The sequence below is a fragment of the Heptranchias perlo genome, chromosome 7 (genome assembly GCF_035084215.1).
Source record: "Heptranchias perlo isolate sHepPer1 chromosome 7, sHepPer1.hap1, whole genome shotgun sequence".
Taxonomy (NCBI): Eukaryota; Metazoa; Chordata; class Chondrichthyes; order Hexanchiformes; family Hexanchidae; genus Heptranchias; species Heptranchias perlo.
This window is the reverse complement of record NC_090331.1, coordinates 19,679,233-19,694,795: the sequence shown is the minus strand read 5'-3', so window position 1 is coordinate 19,694,795 and position 15,563 is coordinate 19,679,233. Positions and strand designations below refer to the sequence as shown.

General features: G+C 40.0%; 1 protein-coding gene across 15 annotated transcripts in view; it reads right to left on the bottom strand.

Annotated features, from left to right (window-relative positions):
- Nucleotides 1-15,563, bottom strand: part of neb (nebulin) — a 266,346-nt gene that overhangs the window by 72,902 nt on the left and 177,881 nt on the right. For all 15 annotated transcript variants that reach the window (XM_067987151.1, XM_067987136.1, XM_067987143.1 and 12 more), the window contains 17 exons: nt 15,004-15,108; nt 13,328-13,435; nt 13,038-13,151; nt 12,039-12,236; nt 10,324-10,428; nt 10,094-10,198; nt 9,482-9,589; nt 9,290-9,397; nt 8,423-8,530; nt 8,197-8,301; nt 7,992-8,096; nt 7,794-7,892; nt 6,948-7,052; nt 5,211-5,315; nt 1,878-1,982; nt 1,392-1,496; nt 1,192-1,296 (listed from right to left, as the gene is read on the bottom strand). In XM_067987151.1, coding sequence (XP_067843252.1) covers nt 1,192-1,296; nt 1,392-1,496; nt 1,878-1,982; nt 5,211-5,315; nt 6,948-7,052; nt 7,794-7,892; nt 7,992-8,096; nt 8,197-8,301; nt 8,423-8,530; nt 9,290-9,397; nt 9,482-9,589; nt 10,094-10,198; nt 10,324-10,428; nt 12,039-12,236; nt 13,038-13,151; nt 13,328-13,435; nt 15,004-15,108 — 1,893 coding nt within the window. The remainder of the gene's footprint in view (nt 1-1,191; nt 1,297-1,391; nt 1,497-1,877; nt 1,983-5,210; nt 5,316-6,947; nt 7,053-7,793; nt 7,893-7,991; nt 8,097-8,196; nt 8,302-8,422; nt 8,531-9,289; nt 9,398-9,481; nt 9,590-10,093; nt 10,199-10,323; nt 10,429-12,038; nt 12,237-13,037; nt 13,152-13,327; nt 13,436-15,003; nt 15,109-15,563) is intronic.

The following is a 15,563-nucleotide window of genomic DNA, read 5'->3' as shown; positions in this document are numbered from 1 at the left end:
AATAGAGAGACCTGGGGATGCACATACACAAATCTTTGAAGGTGGCAGGACAAGTTGAGAAGGCTGTTAAAAAAGCATATGGAATCCTGGGCTTTATTAATAGAGGCCTAGAGTACAAAAGCGAGGAGATTATGCTAAACCTTTATAAAACATTGGTTCAGCCTCAGCTGGAGTATTGTGTTCAATTCTGGACTCCACACTTTAGGAAGGATGACAAGGCCTTAGAGAGGGTACAGAAGAGATTTACTAGAATGATGTCAGGGATGAGGGACTTCAGTTATGTGGAAAGACTAGAGAAGCTAGGGTTGTTCTCCTTAGAACAGTGAAGGTTAAAAGGAGATTTGATAGAGGTGTTCAAAATCATGAACGGTTTTGACAGGGTAAACAAGGAGAAACTGTTTCCAGTGGCAGATGAGTCGGTAACCAGAGGACACAGATTTAAGGTGATTGGCGAAAGAGCCAAAGGCCACATGAGGAAACATTTTTTACGCAGCGAGTTGTAATGATCTGAAATACACTGCCTGAAAGGGTGGTGGAAGCAGATTCAGTAGTAACTTTCAAAAGGAAATTGGATAAATACTTGAAGGGAAAAAACTTAGAGGGGAAAAGAGCAGCGAATGGGACTAATTGGATAACTCTGTCAAAAAGCAGGCACAGGCATGGTGGGCCGAATGGCTTCCTCCTTTGCTTTACCTACTATGATACTATGATATTGAAATTCTCTCAAATTCGCTATGAAATTCTGTCATAAGTCTAAGTTCAGTCCAAATGTTGCTCAAGGCGGAATTTAAAGTTGGGCTATAAATACTCATGATACAAATAGTTCCTTTGGGCACAGTGAGGCTAAGGGTTGGCCAATCGGCTACTTGCAGATTTGCACCCTCATCGAAGTAGAACTTTCCCCCCAACGTGTTGCTGCTGTAATATGTCTAACACGCTGTTGGTTTACATGCACAGTTCCCCATATGGCACACTCCTGATCTCAGTCATACCATCAGGTGGAGATAACAAGATGTGGTTACCCATGTCTCCATTGGGAAATGGCAAAATCGGGAAAGTCACCATGAGCCACTCTCTCTTAGGGGCTGCTTAACTGGAAGAAGGTGATTGCTCTCTGTAACATACTTATTCAATATGGATTCTGAAAAAACTTCCAAGAGTTCATCTACTTAAAAGTTAAGCACCACGTACATCACTGATATCATCCGTGACTTTGCGATGGTAGACAATGTTCAGGGCATCCTTCACTGTACGGTAGTGACCTTTTGCGTGTTCAAAGGCTTCCTTGTATCGCAACTATTAAAAGCAAAGAGAGTGTATTCAAAACATGAAAAATCACAGATGAATATGAAGTTCCTTTTACATTGAAAAAGTTAAAATTCAATACATACATCACTGGCGATTATGTAAGCATGCTTAGACACCAGCAGCGTTGGAGAGTCTGGAATAGAAGTGTATTTGCTCTTCATCTTCTCATACTGTTCCTTGTATTTTTTCTAACACAGGAAGAAAAAGATGCATTAGAATAAATATTATCCTGACCTTTCAAATAATTAATATGCTGCACCCTGGAATTTAAGTCACACTAGTGATATTCATAACACACGCACCATTAAAATTCCTCCATCTACTGTTCTAATGAAGGCATGAGCCTATTTATTTTTTCATATAGAAGAATTTCATACAAACACTTGAAGTTTTTGTTCATTAATTCTTCCATACATTTACTTGAATTGCTAACTTACTTTCTTAAAATAGAGTACAGAAAGTAAATGTTCATAATTTGTTTTAAAAATGCAACAACTTTGATTATTTCTTTCTATTACTTTTTTACCAAGCATTGCAGATAACTGTTTACCTGTGTCCTCAATGCTTACCTCGCTCACAAAATGTTTGACGTGCTTGGCATGATCCAAAGCTGGAGTATGTGTATGAGGAGTGTAATGTGGTCTATCCTTTGTAGCTAACTCGACATACAGGTACTGAAGAAGGAGGAAAGAAATCAGAATTAATAAGAGATGCAGCAATTGGCAGGTCTCACTCTACCATGCATTATATCAAACTAGCACACCCAAACGGCAGTGTTGATGCATATAGGTGAACACTACAGTTCTTGAATTTCTCATCATCTTAGTCACTGATGCATCAGCTCTTTTGAGTTGGTAACTAAAAATTCTTATCTATTTCTGACTGGATCAAGGACTCAAAATAACTGGTGATATTCAATACATGGATAAGTGGCAGCTCTTCAAAGCAGCTTGGCTCCTAACATTTGATTTTTGTTTTTGTTGGTGATTTGGTTTTTTTTTGATTTGTTGGTGCCAACTCTCTCAGTGCTGAATTATAAGCTTTAAGGGATACTATAAAGTGAATTTCAAAACTGAGTACTTGTCACATTTGACCAGTACAAATCCTAATATAAAATTACTACTGTTGGCTAACAAAAGTATGGTTTGGATCCCCATTGTTGGTTATTTCTGAACAAGGGACCACAATCTTGGTCCAATGACTAAAATATTTTGTAAACAATTTTACAACACCAAGTTATAGTCCAGCAATTTTATTTTAAATTCACAAGCTTTCGGAGACTTCCTCCTTCCTCAGGTAAATGTTTCAGGAGCTCCTTGAAGCCTACGCATTTATACATATAGAACAATACATGGTGTTTACAGACTGCCCCTGCAACTGCCCGTTGCCAAGGCAATCACCGTGTTCAGACAGAGAGGTGTCACCTGCAGAACCCCCGAATACACATTCAACAAAAAAACAAACAGGGAAAAAAAACAGAGAAAAAAAACAGAGAGAGGCAGAAACATCCGGAAGGCAGAGAGAGCCAGCAAATGACCCATTATATTAAAAACAGATAACATTTGTTCGCTGGTGGGGTAACGTGTAGCGTGACATGAACCCAAGATCCCGGTTGAGGCCGTCCTCATGGGTGCGGAACTTGGCTATCAATTTCTGCTCGACGATTTTGCGTTGTCGTGTGTCTCGAAGGGACGACAACGCAAAATCGTCGAGCAGAAATTGATAGCCAAGTTCCGCACCCATGAGGACGGCCTCAACCGGGATCTTGGGTTCATGTCACGCTACACGTTACCCCACCAGCGAACAAATGTTATCTGTTTTTAATATAATGGGTCATTTGCTGGCTCTCTCTGCCTTCCGGATGTCTCTGCCTCTCTCTGTTTTTTTTCTCTGTTTTTTTTCCCTGTTTGTTTTTTTGTTGAATGTGTATTCGGGGGTTCTGCAGGTGACACCTCTCTGTCTGAACACGGTGATTGCCTTGGCAACGGGCAGTTGCAGGGGCAGTCTGTAAACACCATGTATTGTTCTATATGTATAAATGCGTAGGCTTCAAGGAGCTCCTGAAACATTTACCTGAGGAAGGAGGAAGTCTCCGAAAGCTTGTGAATTTAAAATAAAATTGCTGGACTATAACTTGGTGTTGTAAAATTGTTTACAATTGTCAACCCCAGTCCATCACCAGCATCTCCACATCATAAAATATTTTGGGTTAACTGACTATCTACTGTTTGAAAAAATGAAGCTTAAAGCCTGAACTGAAATTAATGTTAGATATTCTACCTTTCAAACATTCATCCTTATACTTAGTCTTGTGAAAGGTTCATTAAATGTAGATCTAGAGCTGGAACTATCAAAGAGTTCCTTTTGAGTCTCAGCAACACAGGAAGTATGAGTATCATGAAGTATTTGATTCTCTATATGTATCCCGATAAACCTCCAACCATTCCAAACCAGATAATTATTTAGCTAATTTTAAAGCAGTTATTCATCTCTTTTATTGGGAGCTAGTTCCAAATATCCACCATTGTGTGAGAAATAAACTTTCTACCACTTCTAGTCTCATTTGATAGTTGTTAATTATAAATCTGTGCCCTTAGGATCTGTGCACAGTCTAAATCATATAACCTACTTACAGCTAGATAATTTATTCTTTGCAGCACATTAAAGACCTTGAACATGTTCCCTCTCAATTTTCTTTTCTCCTGAGAAAATTCAGCTCTGTGAGTTTCTCTTCATGACTTTCGTAGCTTAGAGCATGACTTTCCTAACTTAGTGCAGTAATCCTGGTAGTCATGTTCCTAATCATCCTTGTTGCTCTTGTCTGAACCTTCTCCAATGTGTCCTTGCATTTGTAAAGATTGGGTATCCAAAATTGCTCACAGTATTCCAAGTCTGGCCTGACCAGTGACAGGTATAAGATTAGAATACTCCCCAACAGTGCTCAAAAGGAGCACGTGTCATAAATAGGAGTACAACACACTGTAGTGTTGATTTTCCAAAACCCGCTCCTTTTGAGAGCTGCCCCTTGATGGAAGCATGGGATCGATGAATTTATCCCACAGTCAACTAGCCTTGAGGTGGATTGCAATGTGTTTGATTCTTAACTGCCCTCTGAAATGGTCTAGCAAGCCACTCAGTTGTACAATCCCTATACAAAAAGACACAATCACCGTGGGAGTATCTTCACCACACACTCTACAGCGGTTCAAGAAGGCGGCTCACCACTACCTTCTCAAGGGCAATTAGAGATGGGCAATAAATGCTGGTCTTGCCAGCGACGCTCTCATCCCATGAATGAATAAAAAAAAATATTTGATTAGCTTTGTTGATAAGATTGTCACAGTAACTTTCAGTGAATTTTCAATAATTGCACCCAGATCCTTTTCCAAAGTATAGCTTTTTCATCTTGCAAATATAATTGCTGATTCCTATTCCAAAATGCAATATTTTACATTTGGTCTTGCCACCTGTTCCTCACCTCTAAGATGGGCACTCCTATCCCCATTCAAATCCTTGTCTAGCAACTCTGCATACTGAAGCAATTCAAGCAGAAGGCCCATCACCACCTTCTCAGGGCAGCTAAGGATGGGCAAAAATGTGGTCTTGCCAGCACCCCCACATCCCAGGAGCAAGTGAAAAATACTCAACTCAGACCTCTTGAAACCCAATCAACTGAGAGCAGTTGAATTTGAATGTCATTTGAAACTGAAAATTTAAACTCATAGTATCCTGTCCTGGGAGCTGATTGCTCTCCAATAGGATCTATCTGACACCAGAGGAACAATTTGTACTATGTAAAATCTAGTCTTTTTCCTTCAGAGTTTTTGAGAAAACAAATCAATTTAAAGCATTGTTTAGGGTGAGAAGAGATCATTTTCATTTAGCAACGTATCTGGCCTCACCTGGCTCTGTATCTTCTGACCATGTTTGGCGCGGTTGAGATCCACCGTGTTAAGTGTTGTTGTGTACTTTGTCTTTGTTTTATTCCCTTGAGCCCGGTATACCAGCTAAAATTGACAAGAAATGTATAAATGTCCTATTAGCATCAAGTATCTTGTTAAAATGTGCCACTTGTTATGTTTTATCCATACTCAGATACTTGATTAGTTGGGTGGCTGATATGTACCTAGATCCATCACCATACTTCAGGAGTCTCCAAAATGAGCTAAATCCACACAGAGAGTTTCTGTTTGCTCAATATAAAGTGTACACACTATCCCCAATGCTGGGACGATTGGAGCTTTCAAGATGCAGATCGATAGATTTTTGTTGGGTAAGGGTATCAAGGGATATGGAGCTAAGGCGGGTAAATGGAGTTGAGGTGCAGTTCAGCCGTGATCTAATTGAATGGCGGAGCAGGCCTGAGGGGCTGAATGGCCTACTGCTGTTCCTATAGGGACACACCCCATTTACTTAAGTCCAAAGAGCTCAGGTGCAGGTTGGCAACAGCTAAAGTTTAAGAATTCCCAAATCTGCACAGGAGTACTGCTGGAGTTTAACCAGCTAAAACTATGCAACTTACTAGCATAGAGCATGCTTAAGCTACTCATTGCTGGTCCAGGTAGGATAAGCCAACGCATTAGAGTATTAGCAATGCAGGGTCACCTGGAGCCAAGTGGAAAGAATCTCAGGCCCAATGACAGATCTGCCCCTCCAAGTTCCATTAGTGAGCCAGGCTAGTTTGTCACTCATCAATACTGGCCTGCAGTGCTCAGGTATTGGATTGCCAAGTCTGGCACAGAAAGTTGACTTGGTTCCAATCATCCATCAGCAGGCATGTCATGTTAGAGCCAACCCGACCCCAAAGAGAGTGTTCTTATCTTCTCATCTCAAGGAGGACAGTCACTAGTTGATCGATATAAAACTCACAAAAACAGATCTGAACACTTGTTAAGAAGACAGAAGATAACTGAAGACCCTGAGAAGCAGTACAACCGACCATAAAATTTGAGTGCTCTTCTCCATCTTCCTCACCATAGCATGGAGACACCCCATGGAGAAATGGTTCCTCAAGTTGAAAGTGTAGAGATTCAGCAACAACTGCTTACCTCTCTACATCCCAATCACGATAGGTACCGAATCCCGAATATACGGCCAGGAGGTTTCATACTCAACCTCCAGGTGTCACCTCTAGCAGCTGCCAAGCCAAGTCTCAAAACACCTGTATGACAGACATATGTCTTCAGCATGGTGGAAGGACAGCTTGCGATGTGCCAGCCACCTTGATGTTCTCTGCATCTGACTGCCATGCTGAGTGCCAGGGTTACACATCACCAACTGACCAATGCAGGTCTTTTTGGAGGGGCTTTGGCAAAAAAAGATGTGCCCATTGTAAGGCAGTTCTTGGGTTCTGAGAAAGAGGTAGGTGTAAGCTACAGCTCTCCCTTCCTGTAATCATTTTGCCATTTTTGCCACTAATCCACCACACAGTTTGGTCCTGGATCTCACAGATGGACTAAAGGAACCATTCCATTTCATCCCTAGAATTTCAGATGAATGTCTGGAACTCTGGATCCTGATGTAACTAACATCTTCACATATAGTAAAGGTCAACTACCTATTTGCAATTAAAAGTAAAGCTACTAATTGCATTCTCATATAAATACCATTAAGTGGTGCATTTGTGATTATATACTTACATTGCTCAAGTGAGTCTTCAGTTCTGTAACACGTCTATATTCAGGAGTATCAAGAATCGAAGTATGTTGGTCACGTATTTTCTTGGCTGCTTTGTCATAGCCAGTCTGAAAAAAACATACAAAAAGGAAGTTAAAAAATCTTTCTCTTCTCAACTTTTTGGGCTGGAATGATTTCAGAAATGTCACATGAGAATAATCTCAGGAGCTACATTTTTACTCCCCCCAAAGCATGTTTAATATAAGGGCTGATGAAAGGTCATCGACCTGAAACGTTAACTTTGCTTCTCTCTCTCTACAGATGCTACCTGACCTACTGAGTGCTTCCAGCATTTTCTGTTTTTATTTTAGATTTCCAGCATCCGCAGTATTTTTGCTTTTGTTTTAATAAAAGGGCCATAAGGACTATGCAAATGTAGTGAAAATTATGGCTTGTTCTTAATGCAATAACCAAGTCAGAACGCAGTGCAATGCAGATCTGCTTCTCTGGATTGATTGAGTTTAGCAGATCTCAGGAACTCTTTGCTCCTAGTCATCATTAGTGACCTTAGATCAAAACTAAACTTCTGTGCTAACAACTTACTTTTAAGTCACAGTTTTAGGCCACAAAAACTGGATTGGCTCAAATCTTGGGACCTTCTTCATTGCACAATCCTATTAGTTGCTATTTAAACTAGTAATGACTACCCACCTTTACTTTTGTACATTGGTTTTTTAGTGCAGAAATCTTTGAGTTCGTGATATCTTATTATAACATCACAAGACAATTCATTTTACTTTCACTTGATGAAAGCTGATGATACCAGTAAGAGCCAGATGGTATATCTGGATTAAAAAAGGAAAGCATACCCAGAATTTGTGGAAGTCACGCACTCGAATCATTTCCGGAGTTCCATACAGGAAGCATCCAATGCCCTTCAGCCATCGAAGGTCTTCCTTGTACCTATTCTATATAAGGAATAGTCACAATCTTAGTATTGCACAGAAAACATTAAGCTAGAATTTAAACAAAGTGTACGAACAAGCAAGAGCAGATTTAATACTTACATCACTAGTGATATCTCCAACATATCGGTGATGCATCAGCTCAGGGGTGGTAGGAAGAGAAATCTTCTGACCTTTGTGCCTGAAGTAGTCCGACTTATATGACAGCTAAAGGAAAACAATAATTTAAATAATTTAATTCTTTGCACGCATGAAAATATGCTTGTCTTAACCATTGCAACAAGCTTTGTTCAACTATTAAACTTACGTCACTGATTGCCTCCTGTGTGGCTTTGACTTGACGAATTGCTGGAGTGTCATGGGCGGGATGAATCTTGTCTTTGTTGGTTTCATACTGCAATCGATACAGTCTCTGCACAAGGGAAAAATATTAAATGCATCTTACACACAAAGAGGGTAGTGTAAGGCTTTCACAGTTCCCCCAATGATCTTTGTTGATCAGTGTGATCATGTTAATGGCAGGCACTCATTACCTGGTTCAAAATATCATCTGCCTTCTTGGCTGAAGTGATGCTGATGGTATCTGGGATCAATGTGTAGCCCCTAGCTTTCATATGTTCATAAGCTTCTTTATACTTCAGCTAGAAAAGAGAAAGAGACATGCTTTTAGCAATGATTCCCAGCTTAAAAACAAAATCTTAATTATAAATTTTAAACACGACAAAATACGGAAAGGAACATACACATTTGTTGCAATGGATATCCTTTGCTTCTATACACTTGTATTTAGTACTGAAATCTTTCTGAGTTATAGTAAACACGACCACCTAGAATTTCTGCAGGAGTTCTCCCAATCATCCGCCTTAACGGCAGCGGAAGATTAGTGGAAACCCTAGAGAGATGGTATAAACAGCAATTCCCTACATTACAACAGTAACTACATTTCAAAAGTACTTCATTGGCTCTGGAGCACTTTGGGTCGTCCCGAGGACGGGAATGAGACTATACCAGATAATCTGTTTCAGTGCTATTGTTTGAGGGATACATATTGGCTAGGACACTGGGGAGAACCCCCCTGCCCTTCTTCAAAATAGTGCCATGCGATCTTATGTCCACCAGACATGGCCTCGGTTTAACATCTCATCCAAAAGATAGCACCTCCGACAGTGCAGCACTCCCTCAGTAGTGCATTGAAGCGTCTGCCTAGATTTTGTGGTCAAGTCTCTGGAGTGGGGCTTGAACCCATAGCCTTTTGACTCAGAGGCAAGAGAGCTACCACTGAGCCATAGCAGACAGCAGGAAGAGGGAAGTAAAATAGCAAAAACAAATTGGCTAAAAGGCTTAAAGCTGTTCATTAATGAATGCTGATGGAGAGTGAATGCCTTTCTTGTGATACTTACATCACTGCGGATATGGTCAACGTTTCTGGCATGTTTTAAGAATGGGATGTCTGCTGGAAGGGTATATCCGGTGGGGAGGAGGCTCCGGCCAATGTCACGATACAGGTTCTACATAAAGAATGTCACAAAGTCCAATTAAACGGAGAGACTTCAAGTGACTTGTTAAAAACTCGAACTGAAATACATGCTTACCTCGCTCTGTATTTTATAAGCTCCTCTAGCTCTCTCCAGCTCCACAGTCTTTGTGAATGGAGCAACCGTGCCTTTAATATTTTTCACATATTCATTGCGATACACAAGCTGAAAAACAGAGGGAGGAGGATTACTGGAACATTATTTCCTTTTCAAATATACTGTATTAAAGTACATCAAATATTGAAAACAAAATTAATTTAAATGCATGCAATGGCATATATATATATATGTGGGTCTATCTTCAAATGCATTTATGTTGATGAATATGTATATATGTAAATAGATATATACATGTATGAATATATATACATGAATGTATCTCTAAATATTAATGAAACAAATGTGTTTACATTACCTACAAACATATATACACAAAAACATATGAATTAAGTATACAGGTAAATAGTCATATGTCAAGAAAATGTACTGTAGACCATATGTTACGCTTTGAATGGTTATAAATTTTAACAAAACTATTCCTGTTGCATACAAGTGTGATTATATACTACTTACCTTTCTGTTTCGACCAGCTGCTGATAGCAGGGTTCTTATGTCCAGACTTACCGCTGTCTATCCCTCCTTCTATAAATCATTTCAGAACATACTTACATCACTCAGCTGCTGAGCATTGGTGACAGCTTGAAGATAGGTAGGGGTATTCATGACAGGGGTGAACTGGTTCTTTGTTGCCTCAGCCTTGGCCTTGTATTGAATCTGCAGAGCGTAAATGAAATTGGAAAATTCAACGAATGATTAGTGACAGTTAAAAAGTGACTAGAGAGAAAGCATAGAAAGGCCACGCCAGGGTCATAGTGAAGGCACAAATCCTCCCAACATACGTCACTTTGCAAGTCATAGGATTTCTTGGCGTGAAGAATCTCCGGAGTGTCCCAGACATTGCATCCAATTCCTTTAAGCCAGGTGAGGTCATCTTTGTACAGAACCTGGAAGGAAACAAAGAGAAAATGATCGGCTTTAAAGGCACTGGGATGATTTTTATCTGCCAACCACCCATTTCTCGTCTGAAAAAACAGGCATCTGGCAGTAGAAAAATTGGGGAGGGGATCCTCAACTGTCCCTTGGATGCCAAAGACTTGCCTAATGAATTTCTAACCACGCATGCACTGCCGTTTTGTACCAGGCAGTAAGTGACTTAATCGTCACATTTATAGGGACAACTGGAGGCCACTCCATAAACAGTCGGGATCATTTTTTGGGGGAATTGTTGTCAGGCCAAGAGGAGCAGGGATGCTCCACTTTCGCCCCATAAAAATACTGCAGCCCTCTTCTGGCTGCTGGGTAGGCCCACCCACGTCATGCACCTCCCTGTTCCCTTTTAGTACCCGCTTTTGACTCGGTCCCCCAATGGAGCCACAGACTTTTGACCCTCCCCCTCTTGCTGGGGTACAGTTCCACAGGCACCATTTGCTCTCTGGTAGGAGTTGGGAATAGGGAAGTCAGAATTGACAGTCCCCCACTCTTTCTGTGACATCTGCGCAGAAGGGGCAGCCCCAAGAAGTGCCTGCCTCATATTTGAGAGAATCTTGAACGAGCCACAAAGGAGATGGAGACCCAGCACCAGCCCAGATTGTGCAATTCTCGCCCTTCGACAATGGAGGAATTTCAGGACTTTAGTTTTTTTAATCCTTAAAAGGAGGAGATTGAGAGGTTATGTTATGGAGGAGTGTAGGATAATAAATGGTATGGAAAAGGTAAGTTCAGAATATTATTTGAAGCTAATTTGCAAGAGTAGGAATCGATTTCCAGGTAAAGTAATGGAGGTAAAACACCTGGAATCATTTAAGGGGAAAAATAGATGCTGCAATGGGGACAGTGTAGGGTCTTTCTGGATGGCTAAACAAAGATGGGCTGAATGGCCTTCCTCATCCCCATTTATTCTTTGATCTTGTGATATGTGACCCTAGACAGTGAGTGACAGTAGAATATTCAGCCATAGTGTGTCACCTCTCAGCCCGAGCCTGCCCTCTCCTGACATCAACAAATGAATACTTTGCAGCTGGGGTTATTGTGCGCAGAAGTGAGATCCCTAGTCGATATTCCCCTTCATAACCCAAGGATGCTGAGGTCAACTTTGCAAGCCTGGCTGAGGTCAGCTTATTCAGCATAGATCAGGAATCAAACCTAGAACCTCCTTTGTCTCTGTGGGTTAGTACCTGACTGTACAGTGGCTTTACCCACTGAACCATGCAGCAAGCTCCATAGACTCATACAGCACAGAAGGAGGCCATTCGGTCTATTGTGCCTGTGGTGGCTCTTTGAAAGAGCTATCCAATTAGTCCTACTCCCTTAGACTTTCCCAATAGCCCTGCAAATTTTTCCTTTTCAAGTATATATCCAATTCCCTTTTGAAAGTTACCATTGAATCTGCTTCCACTATCCTTTCGTGTGGATTTTTCAGGTAGATTCCGGTGATTTTTTTTTGGTGCCCACAAGATTCAACTTTCACTGTATAACATTCAGTATTTCAATAACAGAAAGCTACTATAACTATCTATTCATTAAAAAGGAATATGAACCGAAGCCCAGCACTTACATCACTAAGTTGGTTGTTGACTTTCCTGGCATGAATGTTAATCTGTAGGTCTGGCAGGCATGTCCATTCATGAAGATACTTGCGATAGTCAATTTCGCTGACCTTGGCCTGAGTCTCTTTGGCAGCAACCACCTCCAACATATCTGGCAGGATGTGTATCTTCATCTTGTTCCTTTCATAATCTCCTCTATAGAGACGCTGCAAAAAACACAGCCAAATAGATTAAGAACACTGAACTTTCACTCCTTTGATCAATTCTCGTTAAATGAATCCTCCGAAATAGCCACTTATTTATTTCTGGGATAGAAATAAAATGCCGGAATAACTAACGTGGCTTGAGGATAATTCTCTCATTTCAACTAAACGTCAATAATTGTAACGGCCTGATCTTCAGCAGACAATCTTCCTTTGCCATACATTTGTAATTTTCAAAAAAACTATGTTTAACATTTTAATGTAAAATAAATTCATATAATAAATTTATAATTAAGAACCCAACAAAATAATTATGTGTTGAAATCTAAAATGAAGGGGAATAGTTAATTATCACTTATGGCACATATTGGCATGATGAGAACTATATACTTGGGTGAAACTGATTCCGTCTGTAACTATCAATGATTCTGGTTTGATATCTCAATATCTCAGAGCATTGGTGAGGATGCAGACTTTCATTTGTAAGGTAAATATGATTTTCTTTGATTTGTTGAATCCACTTTTTAAGGCTAATGAACATGAATCAGATTTTTCCCCACATGTAAACTAGAAGAAATTTTTCACCACTCTGTTTTTTGTTTTGAAGAGGTGGCATGACATGATTAAGGAGTGTTCAGGTAGGTTCAATCCCTGGAACAGCCAAGAACAACCCCTTTCAGAAAACTTGGCCGCAACAATGCTGTGTTGGCCAGAGGGGGAAATCATGATCATACTTGGAGAAGAATGTAAATTATTCAGGCCTACTTACTCTGGATTAATGGTGTAATCTGAACACCTACTTACATCAAGAATTAACTTTCCTGTATTCAGACAGTGCAAGGTATGTGGGTCATCCTCCACAGAGCGTGGCAGCGTATAGAGAGCCTTGAACTTCTCATATTCTTCGCGGTACTTTATCTGAAAGATTGAGCACACATAGTTTGATCTCCTCAAAAAGAACAAATAGAAAAAAACATGGTACTTTCTGATTTTTGCCAGTACCATTTTGTCTAAATAATAAATTTTTCAGATGGGTAGGAACATACTCCAAGGTGCTTGGCCTGTACCACACTTGGTTACAATTCTCTACTTACTGGGCTAAGCACGTATTTCTGATTCTTGGCCAAAGCTATTGAAAAGGCATCTCCTGGCATTGAATAGCTTGTTGCTTTCACCTTATCCCAGAGTAGTTTGTAAGCATTCTAGGAAAACAAAACAGGGATGATGATGTGGAAACGGAATAAGCATTGTTTCAAATCCAATGACACAAGAAGATTTTAATGTTGTGGTTCTGTCAAATTGCAAAATGTAGGATTTTTGCAGTAAGGAAAAGCTACAAATAAACCTATGATTATGAGTTAAGTAAAATTGAACATTGATAAACGGATAGCAAATTCAATAAGAGGGCAAATACAACATACATTACATATTGTAGCAGAATGTTGACTAAATTGAGAATAACAAATGATTGGGAACATGATACTTGACTGCAATAAAAGCCTCTAGCATATGCAAGATAATGTCATGAGATGCAAGAGCATAATAAAAATAATTTATGAAACTCAGCAGGGTGTTGTACTAAAAATTGCCATCCTACACTCTTTCTCCTCCCTGCTTCCTCGATGTGTTGAAATCTTTCCCTTCTAATTCTTCTACTCTAATTGTTCTCTAGGGCCTTAAATTTCTGGGGCTCTTGACCTCAGTTTTCCTTTCCTCCTATAATCTATAAGCTTTTAAAACCTCAGTTTAGAGTCATCTGACTGCCACTTCCTAATTTACTTTGTTTCTCATTTATTAATTACAACCTAGGTGGTATCCTCTTCTGTGGGTCTTGGCCCTTTAGCCGGGTTTCTCAAAATACTTGAAATAATTCAGATATCTTAAAATAAAGGTTTCAATTTTGTGAGTCCACGTTTTTCTACCATACTTCTGCAGTTTAAGTTTTCGGTTACCATTAGAAATCTATCCCAATCATATGTTGCAGAAGTGGGGGGAGAGACAGGGTTGTCTTGTGGCTATACATGTAACGCCTTATAAGATTATGACACTTGAGCAAGTTAACAATAGCATCAGCTAATGCGTATGAGGAACAAAAGACAAGGGACACATTTAGGTAGAAGAATGTCTTAATATCCACTCATGATCTAGGGATTTCGAGCTAACCAGATTTGATATAAATTCTTCAAGGGCCAATCACCAGATTGTGGAGTTGCTGAGCAGTTCCAGTCTCATAAGACAGCCTGAAAGCCCAGCCACCACTTTGCCATGTTGATATTGAGGCAAGTTTGGTTAGATAAAGGTAAGACACCAGCAGTGCAACTTTTGATGTGAGGTTTTCTGATTTATAGCTTAAATTTTATTCAAACTGCATGATCAGCAATAATTTTTTGTAGTCTTAGACTTGATTGGTCTTGCGATGATATCAATACCACAGCAATCGTTTTGTTCCAATCACTTTGCATATTAAGCATGGTGAAATGGTTTTCCCTTTGTCCTCCAATTTCTTTCCTATGCTCCATTCTTCTGAAGATGGCGATTCATGCTGGCTTGCAGTTTGATGGGCACTGGTCCCCCTCTGATACCAAGTAACCAAATGTATGAGCCTGGACAGTGAATATCAGCAAGTACCTGATCTGTTTTGTTAAATGCATCACCATGCAGTGCATTAATTCACTGAGCCATTGGGGGAGTCCATGAAGTGTGAGTGTTTTCCCCTCTGGTGACATTGCCCCTTTAATACTTCCTGAAAACACCCATGCAGAAAACTTACACTGCTATAGATACTTTTCAGATCGTTGGTCCTCTTGTAATCCACAGTGTCTAAAACAGTTGTGTACTTGTCCTTCATTTTCTCATACTGCTCTTTGTATTTAATCTGAAAGAACAAGAACAATCAGCCTTTTGGTTAGTAGAAGGTCACATAAATTGACATATTGTGAGTTGAAGCTCAATAATCTGTCAGATAAAAATTATTAAAGGAATGATAATAACTGCTACCTAACAGTGGCCATTATTTTTACATGTTGTTGAGAGAGGGCATGTCTGGGAAGATTGAAGTTGCATGTTCGACCCACTTAAAAGTCAGGGGATTAGATGGCCAACTGTCCTTTGAGCTCTGCAATTTTGAACTGATGGGATGAAAGGAACTTTCTCTCTCAGCTATTAAAGTCAGAATGAGTAACAATCTCACTCAGGGAGGACTGCTTTGGGAAATGAAAAAAAAAATTGAAATAATGGGGGCGACATTCATATAGTGATGGAAACCAATGTGAAGTAGGCATCATGAGTGGAAAGCACTCTCGATGACATCTGCCCAAGGCTGGCTGGAAA